Raw genomic sequence first — 26,736 nt, 5'->3', positions numbered from 1 at the left:
ACATCACTGCTCTTAACGCTTTGTATTTTCAGTTCAGACTTTTAATTCTGAATGTTTGATTACATCCAGTCCAGCAGAGCGTGGGTGTATAAAGTTTAAAATAAAAAGGAAAAAAGGCGAGAAATTCCTCAGTGTTAAGATATTGGATATATAGAGATGAACAAGAAAGAGTTACAGTGTTTGATGGTTAAGGTGTTCAGATGATAAAAATGGGACAGTCCTTTCAGAAGAACATTGAAGTGTAAATGCAATCATGAATCTTTACATGTCTCTATTCTGCCAGATCTAAAGAAAAGAAAAAGGAGGAATGTAAAACCGACAGGAAAGGCCTGAATTAAAGAAAGTCTGACCGTTTTTCCCCTTGAATAACCAAGTTTAGATGCCTTTAGTTTAAGCTTTTGGGGATTACTGAGAATCTACAGCAGCGGAGTTGCTACTTGTTACTTCTGGTCCACAGTTTATATTTGATTTTTTGTTTTTTTACCTTGTTTTTTGTTATATACACAATTGTTATGCAATGTTTTACACTAAAGGAGGAAAACTATGTGTGACATCTAAATGCTTCACAAACTTTGTGTCTATCCACTGAATGTGAAAGGTGTTGTTTCTTTAAATCATGGCAACAGAAAGAGACATCAGTAGCTTCTGGTTGTAACACTTACAACATGAAAAAGTAAAAGAGAAAAGAATAAAAGCATTGGCACCAGTTTAAGAAAAAAAAAAGTACAACACAAGCAAAGCCAGTATCAAAAATAAATCTAAGAGGGAGGAAATGTGAAGGACGTGATAAAAATGAACAATGGCATCATGGAAACTGAGGAGATTTATTTCCCCTCCTCATTCAGATTACTTTACCATCAGTCACAACATTAAGACACTCACTTAAGGATGGAATGGTAGACATGTTTTTACTGGGACGTAAACATAAACTGGGAGTGGATCTAAAGGATTCAATGACGCTTTTAAGTGCTGAAAGCAGGATACCACAAGTGTGTTGAACAACAAACTCACAAAATCTTTGCACTGACTAATGTCCACCCTTCTGAATCATCAGAGGGAAAACACGGGCAATATTTCAGATTAATAATCACCAATTTACTACTTGGTTGGATTTTCTTGCTCTGGCAGTTAACTGTATGTAGATACTGAAAATGAAAAAACACTGAAGTTTGCCATCAGGATGAAGCGAAGTTGCCGTCAAGCAGAACAAATCAGTTCTTCAGCACGGAGTCGTACATCTGGTAGACGTACTGAGAAACTTCAGGGGCTCGACACTTGAGAGACAACTGTGGAAGCAGCAGAGCACAAGAGTTACACAGGGGGATTTCAATCCCAATGTGTTATAAACTTCACCAAAAACAACAAAAGCAAGAAACAAATGGTGTGTTGATTCAGTACGATTACGGAAGAAAGTAAGAGTTGATTTATGTAGATGAGCAGGCTCCAATTATACACACAGAAAAGCAGCAGCAGATGACACAAGATGTAGTAACTCTGATTAATAGACAAAGAAAATTAAATTCACATGGTCTAAACTCTGTCCTGGGAACAATTAATTCTTATGAGTGTTTTGTAAGCTCATGTATTTGATGAATGCATTTCCTCTGCACTTTACCAAGTGCTCTTTTAATATATACCAAGATAGATATTTATTCTTGATTTTCTGTGAATACAAAGCTTTTATATGGAAACTTAACTGTATATAATGGCAGATTATAATGTCAGATTGGGCAGATTAAATGTGTCTCCCACATTCAAAGGTTTTACATTTTAAACCCTGATTACTTCTGAGTGTAAACATTCTTCACTTGTGTTCAAAATGAGCTTTTTTTCCTACATCTGAACTATGAGTTGAATGCAAAGGAAAATGTATACAGGACTGTCTCAGAAAATTAGAATATTGTGATGAAGTCAAAATGCAAAAATGTCATACAAACTGAAATATTGCAAGCCTTTTATTATTTTAATATTGCTGATCATGGCTTACAACTTAAGAAAACTCAAATATCCTATCTCAAAAAATTTGAATATGCTGGGAATCTTAATCTTAAACCGTAAACCATAATAAGCAATATTAAAATAATAAAAGGCTTGCAATATTTCAGTTGATTTGTAATGAATCCAGAATGTATGACTTTTTTTTTTTTTTTTTTTTTTTTTTAAATTGCATTACAGAAAATAAAGAACTTTATCACAATATTCTAATTTTCTGAAACAGTCCTGTATGTGATATAAAGTTGGGACAAACTGAGCTTTTTTTATCCACTGACAGCATTTGCAAAATGATATCAGAAAACAAGACACATTACAAAAACATGAAATGAAAATAACGCAAAATGGAGCACACTAGACAAACATAACACTAATTAACCCTCGAGTCATTATGTGAGTAAGGGTAATGGAATAGTAATAGAAAAGTAATTGCTGGGATTGCTGCAACACCCCCAATAGTTATGTGGCGTTAAATTACTTGAGATATGTTTTCACAGGTTGGTACTTCTGTGTTTTTCTAAAAAACACAATCTTTTAAGGTTAGTATGTTGTCTTGACAACACTGCATGTAATCCAAAAGTGACAATGATTTAAAACTTCCACTTGCATGACGTCAGCATCAACTCCTCCGTACTGTACCGTGTAATTAGGGTTCCCAGGCTGAATGCGGAGTTCAGCCAAGATCCAGATCCCATTGGTCAGTTTGAGGGACTGGTAGAGCATGTCCTGGCCTTCTACGTTTCTTTTGGCAATGGTGTAGATGTTGTTACTCTGGAGCTTCCCTGACACAGTGTCTGCAAAACCAGAATCAAGATTACTTCACGTCAAGAAAAAGAAAACTTTATTAAAAGAAAACCAACAACTGGTGCTACCATCTAATTACTGAACTAGGGGAAACCAAATGTTACACACAAACACACACCAGTCATCACTGTACCGCTAACACTAGTCTTCTAGTTAGATTACATTTAGGAAATTTAGACTAACACTCTTAACATTTCTGTTAGGTGACCAGCAGCTCTAACTCTAAAGAACAGCCACCATGGACTGCTGTTCACTATCCTGTTGCCATGACTACGATGGCTGATCTATAGGTAGTTTCTAAATGGGAAGAAGATGGAGGCGTCATTGAGTTACAGATAAAAGTAAAGGAGTTATCCAAAGATAGGCATGTTGGTGGAAAAAAAAGAAAACACAAAGAGAAGTGTGAGGTTTTTTTAAGGAATCATAGCCTTTTTGAAGTCTATAAAGAGTTATAACAACAGGGTTTATACAGCAATCCTTATGTTAAATTTAATACCAATTTAATACCTTTTTCACTACCTTCAGATTTTTTTTTAAAAACTGTCACAACATTAATTGTTAATCACGGACCTTTTAACATAAATACAGATTTTGAACTATAGAACACTATACAGAACAGATTTATAGACTCATTGATGTTGACCAGATGTTTCACATTTATTTCACTTTGTGAATGACAATAAAATAGACTGCTTAAAATGTAAAAGGTAAAAAATAATACCAATTTAAAAAAAAATAATACCTCTGACAGTGAATTTAACACTTTTAATGGCCTTAAATTTGGCAATTTTCATTTATCACTTTTTAATACTTTTTAAAACCCAGCGGAAACCCTGAACAATAGGTTTCATGAACACTGACATTCAGAAGGAAGAACTAAGTTATTGCAGCACCATAGATTATGTCACCACATTTATGATTACTGAAATTAAAATACAAAGGCTTGCCTAGTCATTTGTACAATTACTTCAGCTTAAGTTAAAATTTAATTTTCATTCACAGGGCATTCTTTTAGCATCACACAATACTTCCTGGAAAAAAAACTTCCTGCAAAGACTTTTAGCAAATAAGAGAGAAGTTAAAGGCTGGAATATGAAGAGGATTCTTTTGTTAATTAACATAAAAACTATATAACCCTTAGCATTGCTTATACACCACCCCCCCACCCTCAATTCTGTGATGTATGTTGTTGACAAATGTGCGTTACCTGCATTTAGGTGGCACTCCTTTATCTGGTACTGTAGCTCATTCTCATTGGGAATATCTTTCCAGGTAGCAAGGAAAACCTGTCGCTCTGCAGAAGGAAAGCAAATCTTTCAACATGACTCATCAAAGAGTCAGAGACAAACCTGATTTCAATGGGGTTTAATTACCTGATAAATATTTCAGTCTAAACAGTCATGTTTTTTTTTTTCGTCAATTCAGTAGTATAATACTGAAACATTTTTACTTCCCATGCGGCAAATGCATAAACATTTTGTTCCTGAGCTTTCTGGCTCTGAAGACGATGTTTTTAGGCATTGAAATGGTGTTCTGACATAACTATTGCTGTTTTAGTAAGATTTAAACAACCATACCCATTTTTCCATCCTCAACAAAGAATATGTTAAGAGGGATGAGTACACTGAAGTAAAATACATCAATGTTGTTCTTGACAGCCACCTGAAACAAAGAGATTTAATATCAATTAATTTCAACAATGTTTCAATACTTACACTAATAAAAGATAAACAGCAGTTTTCCAATTGAAATCATCTACTATTAAGAACTTATAATCAAATATTATCATCATCTCAAGTACCGGTATATGATTTATAAAAAAGTAAATTATTAATATATTTTTCTTTCTAAAAAAGTCACTTTTGTTACGATAAGGTCTGGCATCCACATTATAACACGCCGAGTTCCAGAAAGCTTTAAAAGGGTTTATATTCTATATTTCCTGGTTGTAATTAGCAAGATACGAGTCTATAGGGTATTGATAGATGTTGGTCAATGCTTTAATTTCATCTCAACATATTCATCAGCTGAACAAATCCAAGTGGAGGCTGTCACTTCTGACACCACATAATGCACCACAGAACATCTAAGTGATAGTCATTCACGTGCACTCAAAAGCAAATGTTCTAGATCAGGGATCAGCAACCCGCGGCTCTAGAGCCGCATGCGGCTCTTTAGCGCCGCCCTAGTGGCTCCTGGAGCTTTAAAAAAAATGTTTGACCTTTTTTTTCTTTTTTCCTTTTTTTCTTTATTTTTTTCTTATTTTCTTATTTTCCTTTTTTTCTCTTTTCTTCTCTTTTTCTGTTTTTCAAATTTTTTTCTTCCTTTTTCCTTTCCTTTTTAATCTCAACATTTCAACTTTTTTCTCAACATTTCAACTTTTTTCTCGACATTTTGACTTTTTTCTCAAGATTGTACTTCAACATTAATCTTGACATTTCAACTTTTTTCTCGAAATATCAACTTTTTGCTCGACTTTTCGACTTTTTTCTCGACATTTTGACTTTTTTCTCAACATTTCAACTTTTTTCTTGAAATTTTGACTTTTTTCTCGACATTTCGACTTTTTTCTCAACATTGACTTTTTTCTCGACATTTTGACTTTTTTCTCAACATTTCAACTTTTTTCTTGAAATTTTGACTATTTCCTCAACATTTCGACTTTTTTCTCAACATTTTGACTTTTTTCTCGAAGTGCATAATGAAAAAAACATCTTCCCCCAGTTATAACTAATATAGATTCATGCAGCATGTGTTCTCTTCATTCTAAGGTTGATACAAGACTTTTCATTTTTTGTGGCTCCAGACATATTTGTTTTTTGTGTTTTTGGTCCAATATGGCTCTTTCAACATTTTGGGTTGCCGAGCCCTGTTCTAGATCTTCTGAATGTGTTGCGATGCCGTTAACATGAGGCGAGTGTGTGCTCTAGTACCTGGAGATTATTGAGAGGGTCCATCTTCATGACTGGCCCAATGGTGTTAAGAGGCAAAGAGAGATCAATACTCTGATTGGGCATCAGTGGAGTGTGAACTGGCAGAGGACTGGTGGGGATAACCCCAAAACTGCAGATCGAAAAATAAAGAACACGCCGGTTATATTATTGTCAATCAGCAGCAGATTTTTGAAAAAAAAACCTGGTTAAAATGAAAGAAACGAGTGAAGACGATGTCCTTCCAGTCAGCTCACTGACCTGTTCTTGTTGAACTGGACAGCAAAGTCAGTCATGTGTTGCAGGGCTTTATTAGTGAAGGTCATGTCCATGTACATGTGGCCTTGGCGGCGAGAGTAAGTTCCAGAGATCTCCAGTCCCTTCGCTTTGACTGCAGGAAGCCAGACCTGGTAAAAACAAACAAGTTAATTGGCTTTACCAGCAACATTTGATATACAACCTGTAGGTGATCTGACATCTACATGTGAATGTTTATCAAGCACAGGGATTAAAGCAAAAAAAAATCCCAGGACGGAAAGTTTTCAGACCCCCCCCCCCCCCCCCCCCCCCCCCCCCGTTGCGATTGAAGACGTAAATTTATAATCCATTCCTGAGAGTTCATCTTTTGATCCAGTGGCAATATCCGTGCTAGTAGATACTTTTTATGTAATAATGACAGGGGGTTCCTAAACGAGGCACTGCACTACAGACTCGCTACATAACTTTGAACAAAGCATCTGAAATTAAAATGCAGATATACAAGCTCACAGCGCGTCACATTCGTAATGCAACGTAGGCTTGTAGCTCCGCAGTGTTTACATTGCGGCACACCGACATGCAACGAGGTCTAGCGCTGAGTTATGGTTCTGCGTTACACCAACGCAGACCCGGCGTAGGGTACGCGGCCGTACGCACCGTACGGCGCGCGTCGCCGCGTAACCTACGCCGAGGCCTACGGCGTCGATTTAACGCGGAACCATAATTCAGGCTTCACAGCGCGACTCCACTGTCCGCCGGCGCGCGCCCGGCTCCTCGCCACGCCGACTCCGCGCTCATATATTTAATACATTTATGAAGCCCATATATTTATAAAGCCCCACCTGGCCGAGCCCTAACACTGAGGCCATGGTAGATTTAGGTTACACACGGACACGCGGCACTGTTGACTTTTTTTCCCTGCCGGCTCTGCTCACTGCCGCAACGTGTTGCCTCCAGTCATTTCAATGAGAAGCACACCGCACCGCAAAACACTGCATTGCATATTCAGCGCCGCACAGAAGCTCCCAAATGGAAATGATTTTTGATTTCTGAATGGATAGATACGTCGCTTATTTTTTTGAATATTATGTTTTTCTTTTCTGGCCTGGTCCGTTGTTTGGGGAATTTTTTTTTTTTTTTCCCCGTTCCGCGGAAATTTTTTGCTGAGACCAAAATCCGCGGAAGATTCTGATGCCTGATTGCAACACACGGTGCTTTACATGCAGAATAAAATAACAATCAAAAACACGTCGACGCAAACCACATGCGTAGGCACGGCGTCGTTTTGACGCAGAACCATAACTCAGCCTAGGCTGAGTTATTAGGTGTCAGGTTACGTGCATCTAAAACCAGAGGAGAACTTTACTGTGTGTGCACAGCCAACAGCTGATTGACTGCAGTGGGCGCCGTTCGACAAGTCACCGCGGCGCTACAGACACCCCGGTGTTCATATTTTTTGTCGGATTTGCGCTGATCTCATAAAAAAATATCCCAAAAAAATCCCCAGGACGGAAATCCGTACCAGGTACGGAGAACTTTAATCCCTGCAAGCACTTGGTTTCAACCAGATTTACATCGCTTCAACAGCAGAAGTCATCTGTTCAGACTTACAGTATTACTGCGTAAATAAAACGTTGTATGCCTATGTATTTCATGGAGAAACAATTGCTATTCAGATTCAATACAATCTGCTGGCATCCTTAGCTTTTTCTATGATAACTTTTGCTGGGATTGGTACTGTACAAAAAATGAAAAAATGTTTTGAAAAATCATCATTGTGTTTTTTTTGACAAGCGGTTTACCACTTTATCTTAAAGGCTAGACTTCTCACGCAACTATTTTGCGTGCAGAAGTTGCAACTAAATTGCAAACTTCTTCAACGATGTGAAAATATATCAGCAGTTTAAAAAAATAAAATGGTAATAAATTAACCCCACAACAGAAAAATGCAGTTATGTTAGCAGAGTCGATAATGATATACAACAGAGGTCTTCAACTAGATTAGGCCGGGGGCCACATCTGCAAAAAGACGGAGAGGGCGCACAAAGCGCGCACGCGGAAAATTTGGGGGTTTTCAAAATGTAAATTGCACTCAAAGACGAAGATTTATGTATATATAATACATTTGTGCTCAGGAATGAGCAGGAGAATATATCTGTCTAGTTTACATAATACCGTAATTATGTATTAATTGTCTCCAGATTTAGTCATTGTGAATGTTAAATATAAGATTCAAATAAAGAAATATTATTTTAAATGCAAGTTCATTTTGAAACCATTCATTGTGCAAACTTAATGAAGTTGATATTGACCTACTTTTAATAAAACACGCCATAATGACAAAGCACCACTTTCCACCAAGATTTCCTTATTTGAATATTATATTAAGCATTGAGCACAAGCATTTCAGTCCATAGTAGCCAGTTTGATGTTATAAATAAGCAACCAAATTATTAACCATACGCTGCTTTATTTATGACACATCTGTGCATTATATCAGCAAAACAAAACAATCGCATTAAATTATAGGAGGCTTAGAAGCTCATCTGAAATGCAAAGTCCTCATTTAGATATTCAAATGAAAAAAATGTCAGGCCAATCCTAAAAGCCTAATGATGTAAACAAGTCCTCTATACAACGGAGGTTAATAACAAATAATGTGTCAAACATTATCATTGTGCAACACTGGCAAAAAATCCAAAGTAGTAGAAAACATCTCTAGCAGAGATTAACATGTACAAACACTGTCCAATGAATCATTAACCAACTGAAAAGGCTACCAAGCATCTTAAACTTTTATTAATTAACAAAATGCGATATGTAAACCATGTTAGTTTCGCTTGCCGTCCGGAAGTGACGCCGGCCGCCGACCGGAAGTGACACCGGACGGAAGCGACGGCGATCGGGACAACACTACTTTCCCCCCCCTTTTTTTAAATATGACCAGGGGCCACATAAAAGCTCCTGGCGGGAATTAAGCCATTAGCACTCACGGCTTTAGGGGCTGCGTGGCCTCCAGTGGTGATGGCCATGCCTGTGGAAAGCTCAAACAAGTCGTTGAGGCCACTGCTGACGGCCGGAGGTGCTGGAGTGGGCGAAGGTGCAAAAGTGCTGGGGACAGACGATGGAATGAAATTTTGTCCCACCTGAAAGAATTACACAAACGCACACACAAAACACTCAGTTTAAATCCTTTATGTGGGAAGCATTTCTGGCAGTCTGAGAAGCTTGCTAGAAACCTACAAAGAAATCACAGAGAATCATTAGATCAAGACATATCTTAACCATATTAACTGGCGTTAGCAGTAGGCCGAAGAGAAAGGTAAGAATCAAGTGAGGTTAAGTTATATGAAGTTTTGAGTGTTTCAGTCCATTAAACACAAAACTATTGCTTCAAAATAGGCTATGCCTGAGTAATATGGTACGTATGTTTACAGCAAACAAGTATGAATATAGAAACCACTGAAGAAGACTGCTTTAGGCTTTTAGAAAAGGCTATATGAATACAGTTTAAGATTAAGATTCCCAGAATATTCTAATTTTTTGAGATAGGATATTTGAGTTTTCTTAAGCTGTAAGCCATGATCATTATTATTAAAATAATAAAAGGCTTGCAATATTTCAAGTGATTTGTAATGAATCCAGAATGTATGACATTTTTGTTTTTGTAATTGCATTACAGAAAATCACAATATTCTAATTTTCTGAGACAGTCCTGTATAATTCAATTGAATTCATTGAAACTTTAAAATCAATTTAGTATGAAATATTACGTTTCTATAGATGAAACCCAAGCCAGTGAGATTTGGCTCAAAGTACTTCATTTCACATTAATACTACATTGCATAGTAATAGTAATATTAATAATAAAATGGGGTGCGGTTTAGGTGGAGCTGTGGAGCAGGCGTTCAGGAAAGAGCCCCAGCTGCGTCTCTGCTAGACTGTGATCTTTCTAATCCAGAAGTGGCTGGAACCAAGAGAGTACACATCAAGACTGCTGCATCTTTAGGGGCTCTGGAAAGAGTCATTCATAAACGCGCTTTCATCTACTTACACTGTGTAGCTGGAGCGTGAGCCCTTAATGGCTGGTTTGTGCAACAAATGTCAAAATTAATTTTGCACGATACTGTGCAGAAGGAATTTTGCAAAAAGTGTTAAATATGATGGGCAGCACGGCACATCCAACACATAGCACAGTAATTAAACAACAGAGAGTGGGGTTATTTTTCCCCAGAGGATTCTTCAGGTTTGCGTAAATACAGACCAGCATAGCACAAAGCTGCAGCCCACAGCCCACCAAAACCTTTTTACAATGACTACCAGGAGCTGACTTGATAACAATGGCTGATTTTTACTGCAGCAATATACATTTTCCTTCAAGGATCAATAATATATTATTGAATTGTAGACTATATCATATTTTCATAACAGTGCTGCTGCTCACCGATTGCACAAGTTCTTCTTAAGCACAACTGAGTTATTTAAATGTTAATTAATGCCCAACAAATCCCTGAATCTATGAGCTCCAAGTATTTTGTCATACACAGTAGTCCATTCCCCATAATGGATCAATTAAAACAGCTACTGCGCACCAGGGATGGGCGATATTTTACCGTTGACGATATACCGTCAAAAAAATACCCCATGGTAAGAATTTGTCATCTCGCGGTAAAAACGATAAATTCCCATTGATGACGTTTTTGTGTAAAGCCGGATTTATGGTTCTGCGTTAAATCCACGCACAACGTACGTGAAGGAAGGAAGGAAGGAAGGAAGGAAGGAAGGAAGGAAGGAAGGAAGGAAGGAAGGAAGGAAGGAAGGAAGGAAGGAAGGAAGGAAGGAAGGAAGGAAATGAGCCTGAAAGAAAGAAAGAAAGAAAGAAAGAAAGAAATGAGCAAGAAAGAAAGAAAGAAATGAGCAAGAAAGAAAGAAAGAAATGAGCAAGAAAGAAAGAAATGAGCAAGAAAGAAAGAAATGAGCAAGAAAGAAAGAAAGAAATGAGCAAGAAAGAAAGAAAGAAAGAAATGAGCAAGAAAAAAAGAAAGAAAGAAAGAAAGAAAGAAAGAAATGAGCAAGAAAGAAATGAGCAAGAAAGAAAGAAAGAAATGAGCAAGAAAGAAAGAAAGAAATGAGCAAGAAAGAAAGAAAGAAAGAAATGAGCAAGAAAGAAAGAAATGAGCAAGAAAGAAAGAAAGAAATGAGCAAGAAAGAAAGAAAGAAATGAGCAAGAAAGAAAGAAAGAAATGAGCAAGAAAGAAGGAAAGAAATGAGCAAGAAAGAAAGAAATGAGCAAGAAAGAAAGAAAGATAAATTCCCGTTGATGACGTTTTTGTATTGGTATTTTTTTTATCGTTATCGGGATAAATGCCAGAAATTATCGTGATACATTTTTCAGTCCATACCGCCCATCCCTGCTGCGCCCCCTGCATACAATTCTCTCTTTACGTACCTGTACTAAAATGAGTACAAGTGCAAACAGTGGGAGTACTTTTCCCAGTCTGTGAATGGGCTCAAACAATCAAAACATTTGCTAATGAATCTATATACAGAGAAAGAATTAAAAAGTTATTAGTTGAAGAGAGCGGTGGAAAAAGAACTGAAGAAGCGTGCAGCATGCAGATGGCCGAAGAGAAGGGCTTGACTTACTGCTGGACTTCCCCCAACACCTCCGCCCAGGTCTCCCCCCAGCTACAGGAGAGAAGAGGAGAGGCCCCCAAAGACAGACCAAACACAAACAAAGACAGAAAACAGAGACCTTCTTAGCAACCGCAACCCATCAAGAGGAAACCCTCACATTTTGGGAAAATATTTACTCTGCATGGTATGTTAAGCATCAAGAATGAATCCGCGAGAACACAAATTAAGAAATCCAGACATTCCAGCAGCTTGGAAAAAATGGTTAGGTAAACGTTCGCAGGAGGAAAGATATGTTTCAATATTATGAACCAATTTCAGTCATAATTTTAAAACATATTGCTGATATCTAATATGCACAATTTTCAGACTTGGAGTGACAATACCCACATAAACAAATCAGAACACCAAAAATGATCAAAGATACAAAAGAATTAAACAAATAAAACCTCAAAGTGACTCTTAATGAGTCACTTTGTATTGTAAAAGTATTGTGTTTTGAGGTACTGAAAAATTACATTCTTACTTCAATAATCTTAAGGGAGTAAAAATCAAATTCTATGATGTCTTGCATTAATAATTAACATATTGTCCTTTAAAAATCAAGCTAAATTTCTAATTAAAACAAAGGGATGGCAAAGCAGGGTGTGGTGAATGCTTCTACTCTGCAGTAAAATCAGTGTGCGTGTATTTGCATTCAAGCTCACCAAACTGTCCAGACCTCCTCCCAGGAGGTCCACGGCACCCATCTGCATGGAGGAGACCTGAGGGACGTTAACCGGGGGGCCCAGGTCCAGGTTCAGCAGGTCCCCCAGCAGGTCTCCCTGGCTGGGGATTACATGTGGCTGGTCCATGGCAGCAGCTGGACCACCACTCACTGGGCTTTCACCTGTATCAATGCTAGCACAAAAGAAAGGAGTTAGTCAGCACTGTATTCAATTAAAAGGATGTTTTTTAAGTAAAACAATTCTGAATTGCTGAATTTAAAATATCATGTCTCTGATTTAATGGAAATACCAAGTTCTATGAGCCATTTTGTGAGGCGTATCCTGAGATTTCAGATTTAAGCCTTCAACATTGTATTCAATTGTATTCAATTGTATTCAAAATATGTTTAATTTAAGACAAAGCCATTCCAACCTCAGAGGGGAGAGCATATACAGGAAATCAAAAATCAGAACCAACACCAAACTGAGATGCACTACAGTGGCAGCGGTGGATGTATGGAATAAGTTGGAGAGGGATTTGAAATGATGTAGAACCTTAACCTTATTTAAAAAAACATTGAAAAGAAGGATGATTTCTCTATATCAAATTAATGAGTGGTGATGCTTGCTATGTTGATTTGGGTATTCATTTAATTGGTGATTTGATTTGATTATTTAAGGATGAAGGAAACATGTAGACTGCACCTTTTATTTTGTATTTCTTGAGGAATCTTTGTTATCTCCATGGAGGCAATTTGTTTTACTGGCAGTCTTATCTCTTACTTCCTGCTTTTATTTCATTACTTTAAATAATCTTTTTGAGGTTAGGGAATGAATAAGCTTTGCTTCAGCCTACACCTTTTTCGGTCTAGATGTTATTTGTATATTGGAAACTTTTTTGTAATGTTTTTTTTTTAACAGTGTATTCGTTTCCTTGTTGTAATTTTTATTCTCTTTTTTTTTGTGATGTCATGACCGAAAATAAACTAAACATTTATTTGTGAAAAGCTTTACAAAAATAATTTCATCACTACTCTTGGATAATGTATGGGGAAAAAAACAGCACAAGGACAATCAATAGGAACCATTTGAGTAAAATCAAATAAATCACTAATACCAGCCTGAGAAAAATATTGAGAAATTATTTTTTCAAAGCTTTGGTTGTCAAACCTGCTGTGCTGAACGGGAAGGTGTTTCCGGTGGATTCCATGGCTTCCCTCCACAAAGGCGCTGGGTGGTTTGTGGTAGACTGACGCCAGGGAGCCGATGTGGCAGATGAGCTCGTCCAGTAAGGTGGGCTCAATCAGATCTGTCTCCTCTGAGATCAGGGGCTTTTCTGACAACACCACCTCTTTCGCAGTCACAGGATCAGTGGACAACAGGCGCCAGTAAATGTAGCCTCTGTCGCGGAGGTCAGGGTTGTCAGAGTCCTGGCAAGAAACAGAAGAGGTCAACACACAATTACAATCATATTTTTATATTTCCTTCATAAAAAAACACATGCTTGAACGGCCATCATTATAAAAAGTTATGACTGTAGCGGCATGTAAAGCTTCAAAGAGGGTCAAATCCTATACAATCATAATTGAGTTTACGTGCAGAAACACAAGCAGCAATACCTCTCAAGAGTATGTGAAACCCATGTAAAGCAGTGCTTCTTCAAAGAAGGAAAAACTCACCTGAGTGGCCAGGCTAAGGACCTGCTGCACGAGCTCTTGAGTCTCTGACGGCTTCTTAAGAAACAGCTTGACAATGGCAGTCAACAGAGTGAGCTGAACCTACAAAAACATTAAAAAGAAAATCACAAATACATTATATACGAGACTGAAAAGATGGTAGAAGAACCATAAAGAAAAAAAGACAGACCTTAAAATAACAGTGGCTGTCATTCAGATTAATTTGATTATTTTAGAATTGAAGAATAAGGAATTGGTGTGTTCACGAAAACCAGCCATAAGGATAATTCATAAGGCTGGTTTTCGTGAACACACCAATTCCTTATTCTTCAATTCTAAAATAATCAAATTTTTTGACATAGTAGAATTCCAAACTGCACAATTCATGTATAAAGCTAGGAACAACTTATTACCATCTCACTTGCAGGAAATGTTTTATGACAGAGAGGGGAGGTATAATTTAAGGGGTACTCTAAATTTTAAGACTCGTAGAACACGAACAACTATGAAAAGATTTTTTATATCAGTCAGTGGAGTTAAACTATGGAGCAGAATGGATTGAGAATTAAAACAATGTCCAAACATTAACCAGTTTTGTTTTCTTAAACTTCTCATGAAGTGTTGTTTTTTTTTTACATGTACAAAAATAAAATAAATCATATCAAATTTGTACTAAAAGGAAAAATTCAAAGCCTCTACTCAAGTATTTATTGGCTCCTATTATAATCCATCCCTTTCTTCCCCAGTCTAAGTTGCTCACTGAGCTGAAAAATTCACCAGCCAGTTGTTCCCCACATAAAAACACCTCCAACTCTCTTGCCAACTGTTACAAGTCATTGCACATTTTCATTTGTTTAAGATACTGTACATAGATGCCAGTGAATCCCCCTTTTAGTTACCTTTGACCAAATCATTGTGTGCCTTTTTTAGGTAACCCACCTGGGTACTCTCATCGTGAAAGCCCTCGAGGAAGCTTTCCAGCAACTCATCAGCATTATCGATCCGCTCAGCATACTCCCCAACGATCCAGATCATGGCAGCTCGGGCGTCAGGCTCGTCCAAAGAGTCCAGATTCTCACACAATGTGGCAATGATGCTTTCATACCTGAGGAATACCAGCATATCAGTGAACAGAATCAAAGTAAACAACAGCAATAAGCTCATTTTAGCCAAGGACTGATTAGATGGTTGTTGATATTTGGCAAGATGTTCTCAGGGGTTCTGAGGGAAACATACTTGTTAGGGTACTTGCGGAAAATGTCCCTGATGACCACTATAGCCTCCTGAACCACGTAGTTGACCTTGGTCTGGATCAGGTCCAGCAGAGTGCTGACACAGCGCTCAGCTGATTGCTGGAGAAGAACAGGACACATGTGCTATCTCACCATGTTGAAAAAGAGTCATAGTATCTCATACTGTAGCACAAATTATCATCAAATCACTATAAATATCCCTGTTTCAAGTTTTCTATTATGGCCCGGCATGAAATATACCAATTAAACTGAGCATGAATAAATGGATTTAAAGTTTTAATGAATTCAATTGAATTATATAGACTGACTACGTTTACATGCAGTCAAAATTCGGGTTATTGCTAATATTCCGGTTACTGAAACATTCGGAATATTCCGTTTACATGCGTGAGTAAACAGGGTTATCCCTGTTTACATGGTAATTAATCATTCGGGATATCTGGATCAAACCAGCAACGCGCGGAGAACATCATGACACAATTAGCGTCATTTCCGCTTCTTCTTCCTGTATCCAAATTCAAAACAAATGCTGCTTCGCGCAACTTTTCGCTCACCTTCTTGTAAATCTGGCTATCCCGGTACTTTCTACCGTCTACAAATGCCAAACTGTTCATATCCTTGATTACATTTATAAAATGATTAGTCTCTTTCTAACTCCAAAAGTGTGGCGTGGTCTTGCGTTTCTCCATGTTTATTAGTACGTCCTGGACTCAAAAGACCAAGATTCCTTGCTAACAGAGCATGCGCAGAAAACAAATTCCTGTTCCGTTTGATGGGGATATTCCGTTTGGCGTTTACATGACCGAATATTCGGGTTTTAAAAGGAGTAACCCAGGGGTCATATTCAGGTTTTTAAAAACCCGAATATGAGCAAATTCGGGTTATTCAAAAGGGGTTATTGGTGTTTACATGGCCGTGCAAACTCGGGTTATTGCCAATATTCGGGTTTTAAAAGGGTTATTGACTGCATGTAAACGCAGTCATTGACAACATTTCCTACCTCCACTTTGATGGCACAGCGTCCAATAGCTCGTACAGCCTTGCGCACAAAGTCAACATCCACCTCGGTTGCATATTCCTTCAATTCAGCCAAAACCTGCAAGCAAGACAATAGAAGTTCTTTAACCTTAATATTTGCACAAATGAAGGTTATATTACATTATCAACCACTTTAATGCAGCAGACATGCTGGTTTATATAAAACAGCGTAAAGCTGAAATCGAATATTCAATCCTATAAGAACTAAAAAAAAAAACTAAAAAAAGAAAAGAAAAAAAAGACACCTTTCTGGAGTAAGATATTATTCATCCAATTATGTTTGCATCTAACTTATGTTTCAGACTCTGAACTGTTTTTTTTTCTTAAAAGTAGTTGTGTTTCATGTAGGGTACCTGGGCAATGTTGGCCTGCGAGGCCAAGCGGATCATGATATCCAGTTTCTCCAGTTTGACGTAGATAGGGTCGTTATACTTAACGAAGAACACCTTTATTTCCTGCTTCAGGATCTCAGGCCTGCACACAATATTTTACTTCTCTGTTACTGTGCTGAACATTTATATTTCATTTGTATTGACCATTAAATGAATGTAATAATATTTAAAATACATAATTAAAATATATTTAACAGATATTGATGCAGCAACAAGTATTGTGATCACTCACCTCTTCTGAACGATGAGGTTGATGTTCCTCAGAGCCACATACTGGACCTCTGGCTCTCCAGAGAGCAAGGTCACCAGTGGAGGAGATAACTTCTTCAGCAGTGTATTGTAGTAGTCCGAGTCCTTGGGAAGCAGCTCCAGGAACTTCATCAACACCTTGACAGCTGACAGAACCACGGCTGAGTTGGCGTGTGACAGCCGGGGAGTGACACGCTCACAGATGCTTTGGGAAAAGAGCAAGGAAAGGCGACAGACAGTCATTAAAAAATAATTAAATATGCAGGGATGAGTGCCACAACTGCAAAAAATAAATAAAATACTTATGTAGTGGTAATTTTGTAGAAAACTATCGTATAAATCGTGTATCGTATAAAACTTTTAAGCACTACAGGACTGTCTCAGAAAATTTGAATATTGTGATAAAGTCCTTTATTTTCTGTAATGCAAAAATGTCATACATTCTGGATTCATTACAAATCAACTGAAATATTGCAAGCCTTTTATTATTTTAATATTGCTGATCATGGCTTACAGCTTAAGAAAACTCAAATAATATCCTATCTCAAAAAATTTGAATATTCTGGGAATCTTAATCTTAAACTGTAAGCCATAATCAGCAATATCAAAATAAAAAATAATAAAAGGCTTGCAATATTTCAGTTGATTTGTAATGAATCCAGAATGTATGACATTTTTTTTTTTTTTTTTTTTTTTTTTTTTTTTTTAAATTGCATTACAGAAAATACAGGACTTTATCACAAAATTCTAATTTTCTGAGACAGTCCTGTATTTAAAAACCCTCCAATTAAAAAATGGCATGACTGCTACCTCTGAGCTTCACGTTCATCCTTGGGGTTGTAGTTGGACAGGCAGTCCAGGATGAAGATCTGTCCCCACTCCGTGCACTCGTTGAGGGCCGTCAGCAGCTTGTTTATGTTCTGAGGATTCAGGTCCAGCAGATTGCTGTTGGGGTGGGACTCACTGATCTCTGACAGGGCAGCAACTGCATTGGCCACAACCTTGAGGACAGAGGTGAAGCTTTTATATTATTTGGTGGTTTGCGTCATGCTGGTTATTAATGGATTTTAAACAGCAGTCAAAACATTTTCTTATGCAAAATAATGCTGGAACAAAGTAACAGTTTCTTAACTTGATGTATTGATGATTAAACAAAACATTTGTTAAACTGTGCAAATGTTTCCATTCCTCTTTTATTCAGCAAGGACGTCAGGAAACGGTTTTTGTCTTTTGTTTTTTTGTTAAAACCAACAACACCTACCATGGGATTTGAGTCGGCGATTAGATCTCTCAGAGAGTCCAGGAAGCCCTGATCCTCCACCATCTGGGCATTGATGTCATGAAGTTTAGCCACACAAACCGCTGCCGTCTTCCTCACGTATGGGTCCTCATCCTTCAGGCACTTCCTCAGCGGCTCACACAGGTATTCTGTGATCTTATCCACTCGGATGCAGCCCATGGTGCGGACAGCCAGAGCCCGGATCAGAGGGTTGGGGTCTTCACAATCCTGTATGTGTAAATGAAAAACCATCCACTTTAAGTCTGAGCAGTTCTGCTTCTCTGAAATTCATGACACATTACACTACTATGTTTACAAAGAACATAATATAAAATATGAACACTGAGGGAATCTCAGTCTGGCATATAAATAGTCTGTTTTAAGTCAAAAGCAGATGATAATTAATACAACTTGCCTTGACAAAACTGTTCACAGCCATGATGGCCATGTCAGGCTGGCTCTTGGCGTAGTTCATCAAGTAGAGGTAGACCAACTTCTTCAGCTCCAAGTTGTCCGTCTGCATGCAGTTGACCACATCTGGAAACAAGGAACTGATGGCAAAACAAGAGCATTTTGTCAGTTTACAACAAAGAGTTTACAGTAGGGTTGCAGCTATCGAATATTTTAGTAATCGAGTATTCTACTGAAAATTCTATCGATTAATCGAGTAATCGGATAAAACATATTTTAGAGCAATTATAAATATACATAAGATGTTAGATGTTAATTGACATCAATAAGACTAAATTATATAATACAGTAGGTTCAGGGCTGTGGATTTAAAAACCCTGAACTTACACCAGTTGACCAAATTCACTGCCTTCACTCAAAAAACTAAGGATCTTACCAAGAAATGTTCTTATTTCTAACCTAAAAATGCCATTACACCTGATAACACACATCACTTAAAAGGTTAGGTGTTTTTCCCACATGTTTCAATTGAACTTTCATTTGTGTCAAGCAAATTTTAAGTTCTAGTTAAGTTTTAAGTTAAAGTCTTTAGGATTTTGAGTTTTGGAAGTGTTCAAAATAAAATGATGAGACCTGCTGTATTGGAGAACATTAGGCTCCAGTGCTGCTTGTTTTATCCATCAATGACTACAGAGATAAAATTGAAAACTACCCAGTTAGCTTTATTACGTTTTTATTTTTCTGACATGTTCTGCCTTTTCTTTTAGTTAAAACTGTAGCGGGAACAGATGTTTAGAGGAACCTATGTATGTACCGGGTTAGAGGGGGAACATATAGGAGAACGGACCAGAAGAATATAGCGTGGATTAAAAATAAAAGTTAAGCACTGAGCTACATGTGTCTCCCGCCTGGGCCATTGCAGACTGCCTGAGCATGGCATGTTACTAAAACCAAACATATCCTCCGCCTCTTTCTTCTTCCTTTACGTGGGTGGCGTCAGCGCGTTGTGCCGCATTAAACGTAGTCCGGGCGAAATACCAGCTTTGACCTGGAAAAATTAAACGATTCCTCGAGGCAGAGAAAATTCCTTGATCATTTTTTGTAATCGAATTACTCAAATTATTCGAGGAATCGTTTCAGCCCTAGTTTACAGTCAAACGTATTCACTTCCATCTTATTTAAACACTATGACCAAAGTGATCAAAAGTATCATCTGTCCACTTAAAAAGATAAATGAATAAATAAATAAATCAAACTGCAACAGGGTGAACTTTCTAGAGTACCTGACATCCTTGCCAACAGTCATGGCTGCGATGACCTTCTTTACAGCTTCCTTTCTCTTCTCCTTCTTCTCATTGTTCAGCTCTGCCTTCAGCTCAAAGATCTCCCCTGGAGGATAAATCATACCAAAATTTGACAGGAGCAGAGTTTGACTATACAGTTCAAAGCTAGCCAAAAGAAAGGAAATGATGTTAAGGGTGAAAATACTTCTTCAAAAGTCTACTTCGTTAAATTTACATTCATGTTGAGTTAGTTTTTCTTTCCCATGAATTCGTTACTCACCTTTCTTGTTTGTTGTGAAGTATTTGGAGTCCGTCATGACTGTGGTCCTTTAAGTCTACATGAAGGATATAAAAGGGAATCACTTAGCAGCCTTTTTCATACTGTAGAAATTAGGGCTGGGCGATATATCGAGTTTTAATATATATCGATATATTTTCAAACGCGATATGGTACGAGACAATATCGTTTATATCGATTTAAAAAAAAAAAAAAAAAAAATTTTTTTTTTGATTTTGATATAGCTTATTTGGTGACAAATTGACTTGAATGTTTTATTTGAGATTTGCACAAATGTTTTGTTATTTGCACAACTGTCAACCTCAGTGGAAAAGTCTGCCTGTTACTGTCTACATTGTATTAATTGCACATGTATTTTAATTTAATTGTTATGCAGGAAAGGGATATTTGTTTTATTTTATTCAAGAAGCATTTATTATTCTATATATGCAGGCAGTTTATTTGTATTTCATTTGTTTTATACATTTTGATATTGTGCAGACCTCTGTTAATAAAGGTACCTGTGTGACATTTGGCACGAGGCTTTGTATTAAAACTGACTGTTTTTTTAAGGGTTTGCCTCAGAAAAAAATGAAGCTAACAGAGATGCTATGCTATAATGCTTTGGGGGAAACCCCAATTATGGCACAGAAAAAATATCGAGATATATATCGAGTATCGCCATTCAGCTAGAAAATATCGAGATATGACTTTTGGTCCATATCGCCCAGCCCTAGTAGAAATTAATGACTTAATTGTGCCTATTGTATTGTACTGTTTTTTAAACTGTGGCTTTCAAAGTATTTTATTAACAAGAGAGTTCAGCAGTTTGGTTTATCTATTTTGTCTCCAAAATCTAACAGATTCCTTTTTTTTTAATCATTACCTAGAAATATCAGAAACCAAGAGTGACATAAATAAGGGGTGCACGATGATATCAGCACATTATCAGTGGTTTGTAGTGAATGCTCATCATCTGTCATGCAGCTAATTTAATTTGACTCATCTTAAGAGATATCATCACAGGCCATACAAGGAATTTGTCAAGGTCAAGCGAGAGAAAAAATACGTTCAACAGCTTGCTTCTCAATCCTCTTAAAAGGCAAAAACTATGAGAACGACCAAGCTAGGGCAAAAGGCATCACTCAGAAACCTCTGGAATTGATCTGGACAACCAGCTCTTCTCACTGTTGAAGATATTGGGTTTTGCAGATTTGCGGACTACACTGAGCCTTGCTACACAATAACCAGTCTGAGGTATTTTTCAGTCGTGGCTTTTCCTGAGCTCCAAGCTATCACCTGTCCTGTAATAACACACATACGCTCCAATATTGTTGTTGTTTTTTTTAAATCACTGCTTTCAACAAGTACATGCAAGCGTGTGCACAGGGATCACATGTTATCCTAACTAATTCGGAATCATTTATAAATAATGGGGACTATTTGAGCTCTTTAGGATTACATTAAAAGCTGAACGTGCATTGTGAACAGACATGGTTTGACATTTATTTAGTGTTTGCTTGATTATTGTCATTGTTTAAACTGTTTATGAAAATATCAAATATTGTTAAGTTTATAGATTAGTTTTAAACTATTACAAGAAAAAATAAATACAGTTTACTTCATGCTATTTAACCTTGTCAGTATCAAGTATTGCACCAGAAGCTTAGTCAGATTGGTATCGACAATTGGCAAAAACTTAATTCAAAGTATTGGCATTTTGTATATCAGCGCATATTCAATACCTGTTGTGAATTAATACTTAAAAACAGATTAGCGTTATACATCTACTATTACCCTTAAAACAGATAGATATAATACTGTAATAGCAATAATGTAAATCCATAGTGTTATAAAGGGGTAGGAACTAGGAAAAAGTGTACACTTCTTCCTACTCCTTTTTTTCAAACATATGAAGATGTAAATGTTTATCTTTTTATTATTATTTTTACTTTCATTTTATATACATGTTCGAAATAAAAATTAATTCATTCAAAACAGTAAATTCCACTAAAGAAAACGGAAACACACCTATACACTCACTATCCTGATGTTTTTTGTTAATCTTTGTACCTTCTTCATAATTTGTTCGGGAAATACACTGCACTTGTAGCAATGTTTTAGGAATGTGTGACATCCCTTTGTATTTCATTTACGTTTTTAAGCTAGCCATGCAACTGCAGTAATGTGGGTGACACTTCAAACAGATTTAGGAGCCTGAAGTTGCAGCACTGCCACAGACAGTTGTTTTACAAAAGATCTGCCGGATTAACATCTCTGCAGACGCCTCACACCCAGGACAGTCTGTTTGAACTCCTCCTCTCTGGACGGCTCTACAGAGCTCTGTATCCAAAAACCTCCAGACACAGAGACAGTTTCTTCCCCCAAGCTGTTGCTCTGATGAACTCTCATCACTCATAGAGTCTCAGAGTAATCAATCACTGTGGAATAATAGCCACAATCATATGCTGTAACAATGCACCTTAATATCCATGTCTACCTCATACTGATGCACCCTTCACTTAAAAAAAATTGTATATATGTTAATAAGATTCCATGATATAGTAGAGCAGAAAACTGTTTTAATTGCCTTTAAAGCCCAGCAGAAACTGCTACCAAACTACATTCAGGATTTGTTCCAGATAAAAGAAACCCGCTATGATCTGAGGGGGAAACTCATGTTTGAGATGACGACAGCAAGAACTAATATTAAAAAGAGATGTACATCAATTAAGGCTAGAGAAATTTGGAATAGTTGTAATAACAACCTAAAAATGTGTAGTTATATCTTCAAGTTTAAGGAAATGTTTAAAGAAAATACTGTAAATAAATATAAAACACTATAAATATAAAGTATATACTATCAAAAACATTCTAGAATGTGAAAAGTCAATTATATATTTTGTCTTACTTATTTTTGTCTTTTTATGTATTGTTTGTTTCCACGGAGTAATGCTAATGTCTCATATTTAAGCTGATCATAAGAAAAAAAGGGTAGGCACTATAAGCTACGGCTTCAGCTACACCTTTTCGGCAAAGGAAATGTTTTGGTTTTTTTTACCTTTTCATCTTGTTTTGTAAAAAGTGTGTACAAGCCGAAATAAAGATTCATAAAATAACATAACAAGAGCTGTCATTTGTCTATTTACTGTACAGTGAGCAAAAATAACTGACTCAAATTCCCTGTCTTGTTTGACTTGACTTGGCCAATAAACCTAAATCTGATTCTGATTTCTGAAATACTGGGCTCTCATGTAGTTTCACAGATGGGAATTTGAGGGACTAATAGAAATTCTTCCAGCGAAGCATCAGACCACAAGAGCTCCGGGAACTGGAGCCCAGGATTATGAATCACTGATAATCACTGGAGCCAAAACATCTGCAAGTTCCCACTTACATCGGGATGCAATGTGAGCACTTGGCCATGGGTTTCCAACGTGAAACTCTGTCACAAATGGGGATGTTGGAGACCAGAGGTGTCAAGTAACGAAGTACAAATACTTTGTTACCTTACTTAAGTAGAAATTTTGGTTATCTCTATACTTCACAGGAGTAATTATTTTTCAGACGACTTTTTACTTTTACTCCTTACATTTTCACGCAATTATCTGTACTTTTTACTCCTTACATTTTAAAAACAGCCTCGTTACTCTATTTCATTTCGGCCTTTAAAAAAAAACTATCCAGTTAAATTGCTCCATCCGGATAGAGTGAATTTGGTTGTGGTTGTGGCACAGATATTCTTACATCTTGGATGTACATTCCAATAAAGGTTAGGATAAATGATAACATGCCTCTGAAGTTTGACTTTTTGCACCATTACAATACTTATAGGCAACTAGTCATCATATCTCCTGCTCTCTGAAACACATGTTAATGCTCAATAGTACACATATATGGTTCTTTAATATATTTGCATTATACTAAGATGCATTCATTTTCAATGGCTTTTGTCCTTAATGGCTTTTTTCCCCTTACATTACTTTTACTTTTATATTTTAAGTTGTTTTGAAACCAATACTTTTATACTTTTACTCGAGTAAAAAACCTGCGATGATACTTCAACTTCTACAGGAGTATTTTTAAACTCTAGTATCTATACTTCTACCTGAGTAATGAATGTGAATACTTTTGACACCTCTTTTGGAGACTAAAACCCCAAGAACCACTGATGTTATCAGGATTTACTGTCAAAGACGGGTGTGATTAGAAAATGATGGATAGGGTCGTTTTTGTCCAATGTTTGTCAAATATACAACGTGATTTGTTGTTGATCTCTTTGCTTTAAAAGAAAAATGGGGTCCATAAATACAGGACTGTCCCAGAAAATTATAATATTGTGATAAAGTTCTTTATTTTCTGTAATGCAATTAAAAAAACAAAAATGTCATACATTCTGGATTCATTACAAATCAACTGAAATATTGCAAGCCTTTTATTATTTTAATATTGCTGATTATGTCTTACAGCTTACCGATCTTTATTCTTCAAAAAAGAGCGGTAAGGATTATCACAAAATCAAGTTATAGAGAACCATCAAATTAACTATTTATTAAATTAAGGGCATTTAAATTCATGGATTTAGTGGAATACAAAATAGCATTGATAATGTACAAAGTGTTCAACAGATTGTTACCTAGTAAAATTCTAAGCATGTTTAAAATAAGAGTAAGTAGATATGAGCTTCGAGGAAAACGTATGATTGAAAAACCAAAGTCTAGGACTAAAATTAAAGATCAATGTATTACTGTAAGGGGTGTAAATATATGGAATGCACTTGATGAAAAATTGAAGATGTGCCAGTCGATTCATGCATTCAAACGTTTGTTTAAGTTTAATGTGTTTGAAAGATATGAGGGATCCAGTAGATGATACTATTACGCTAGTATAGCTTCAGCCTATTCCTTTTCGGTTAGGTCTCTCTTTTTTTTTATGTGAACTAATGCTTTCAGTTGGTGTCTACATTAAGAATGACCTGACCGAAATAAATATATTTTCATTCATTTTCATTCATTCATTCATTCATTCAGTTTAAGATTAAGATTCCCAGAATATTCAAATTTTTTGAGATAGGATATTTGAGTTTTCTTAAACTGTAAACCATGATCAGCAATATTAAAATAATAAAAGGCTTGCAATATTTCAGTTGATTTGTAATGAATCCAGAATGTATGACATTTTGGTTTTTGTAATTGCATTACAGAAAATCCCAATATTCTAATTTTCTGAGACAGTTCTGTAAATGATCATCCAGGTGTGTCGGTGGGAAGGCCTTCATCACTTCAAATTAATAACTATATCTTAAAAGAATTACATCTATTCACCGTTTAAGATTGGCTATTGTCGGCCCATTCCCACTACAGACACTAAAAATAAAAGCCACAGTCGTGACACTGAACCTAAGCATGATAGGGTTTGTGAGGTTTGACCTCTTAATGCTTAAGCCTGATTCATGGTCCCGCGTTACATCGACGCAGAAATTACGCCGTAAGCTACGCGGCAACGCGCACCACTCTGCGTGGGTGTGACGCGGAACCATAAATCCGCCTTTACCGCTAAAATGCTACGAGCTACGTGCACCAGCTACTTCCGGAGACTCTGCAACTATAGACCTTTTACTGCACATCCAGTCAGCTATTATGATGTCCCCGTTTAAAAACAATCCTGTTTCAGATCCATCTGGCATTTTTCAAAACACATCAAAACGTTAAATCTGACGGAAAAGGGAAAAGACTCCAGCGGCCCATTTTTCCTGCAGCTCAAAGAGAAGCTAATTAATGCAGATAAACGAGGCTCTTCTCAACGGACAGGGCGGCACAAAATGTGCACACTGGTATCGATTATTTTTATCTAAAGATGTTGAAAGTACCTGGTTGAGTTTGTGTAAACGGGAGTGTATCCCTGCGGAGTTTGGTCCTTTGCCTGGAGAAAGATGGAGAACCGGAGTGGTGCGTTCACGGTCATCGGGCGGAGAACCCGAGTGGTGCGTTCACGGTCATCAGGGCGCTGCGCAACTTCCCTCTCCAACAAGAGTAGAGCGATGTTACGCGGTTCTTCAATAGACAAATGTCTTTTTATCTTTTATATTTAAAAAAAAGGCTATATGACTGTTGTTAAATTTCATATGGTTTGTATTAGTTCATGTTATTCAGAACAATAAATAGTGCCAATGACAGCACACGTACCAAGGTCCGCTAAAGGCAGTGACATCATATCACCATAACTCAAAAGTATCTCTATGCTGCTGTTTTATTGCTGTCATTTACTTTATGTATCTTATGTATCTGTAGGTATTTGAATTTTGATGCCCCTATTGTTATTTACTGATGTGATTTTCCATATTTTTATTCACTCACTTTTTTTTTCTTCAGTTTATCTATTTTAACAACATTGTATAATCTTTTGTATTTTTTTTGTATAATTGCCCTGTAAAATAGGTAAATAGGTTATGTTTATTTTTATTCAGAACTGTCCCTTTTTCTTTTCTTTTCTTTTCTTTTCTCTGTCTACCTCAAACTGCTGCACCTTAAATGTTTATACTGTTTATTTTGTA

At 36.8% G+C, this 26,736-nt stretch overlaps 1 protein-coding gene across 2 annotated transcripts; it reads right to left on the bottom strand.

Annotated features, from left to right (window-relative positions):
• Window positions 1-159: 159 nt before the first annotated feature.
• ap2b1 (adaptor related protein complex 2 subunit beta 1) lies at window positions 160-26,175 on the bottom strand. Of its 2 annotated transcripts, XM_061740580.1 has the most exons (22): window positions 26,053-26,175; window positions 20,187-20,241; window positions 19,907-20,012; window positions 18,628-18,763; window positions 18,195-18,440; window positions 17,744-17,934; window positions 16,917-17,138; window positions 16,646-16,766; window positions 16,255-16,350; window positions 15,238-15,353; window positions 14,941-15,106; window positions 14,005-14,103; window positions 13,496-13,755; window positions 12,326-12,518; window positions 11,631-11,672; window positions 8,978-9,130; window positions 5,988-6,133; window positions 5,730-5,859; window positions 4,374-4,458; window positions 4,004-4,090; window positions 2,632-2,786; window positions 160-1,286 (listed from the first exon to the last, which is right to left on the bottom strand). In XM_061740580.1, the coding sequence occupies exons 2-22, from the start codon at window positions 20,221-20,223 to the stop codon at window positions 1,212-1,214; spliced, it is 2,862 nt and encodes a 953-aa protein (XP_061596564.1). In that variant the 5' UTR covers window positions 20,224-20,241; window positions 26,053-26,175; the 3' UTR covers window positions 160-1,211. The 2 variants fall into 2 exon arrangements, with proteins under 2 accessions (XP_061596564.1, XP_061596565.1); XM_061740581.1 differs by lacking the exon at window positions 11,631-11,672.
• Between the last annotated feature and the right edge of the window lie 561 nt (window positions 26,176-26,736).

The sequence above is a fragment of the Cololabis saira genome, chromosome 14, assembly GCF_033807715.1.
Source record: "Cololabis saira isolate AMF1-May2022 chromosome 14, fColSai1.1, whole genome shotgun sequence".
NCBI classification, from domain to species: Eukaryota; Metazoa; Chordata; class Actinopteri; order Beloniformes; family Belonidae; genus Cololabis; species Cololabis saira.
Note: the sequence above shows the minus strand (reverse complement) of the source record. Positions and strands in the feature narration are given on the sequence as shown.

Excerpts from the sequence above, each read along its gene's own strand:
- ap2b1 (XM_061740580.1), bottom strand. The coding sequence starts at position 20,223 with ATGACGGACTCCAAATACTTCACAACAAACAAGAAAG. Across the intron at positions 17,935-18,194 it reads TCGCCGACTCAAATCCCATG|GTTGTGGCCAATGCAGTTGC; the intron begins GTAGGTGTTGTT and ends TCTGTCCTCAAG. Across the intron at positions 6,134-8,977 it reads GCCACGCAGCCCCTAAAGCC|GTCTGGCTTCCTGCAGTCAA; the intron begins GTGAGTGCTAAT and ends TGTTTTTACCAG.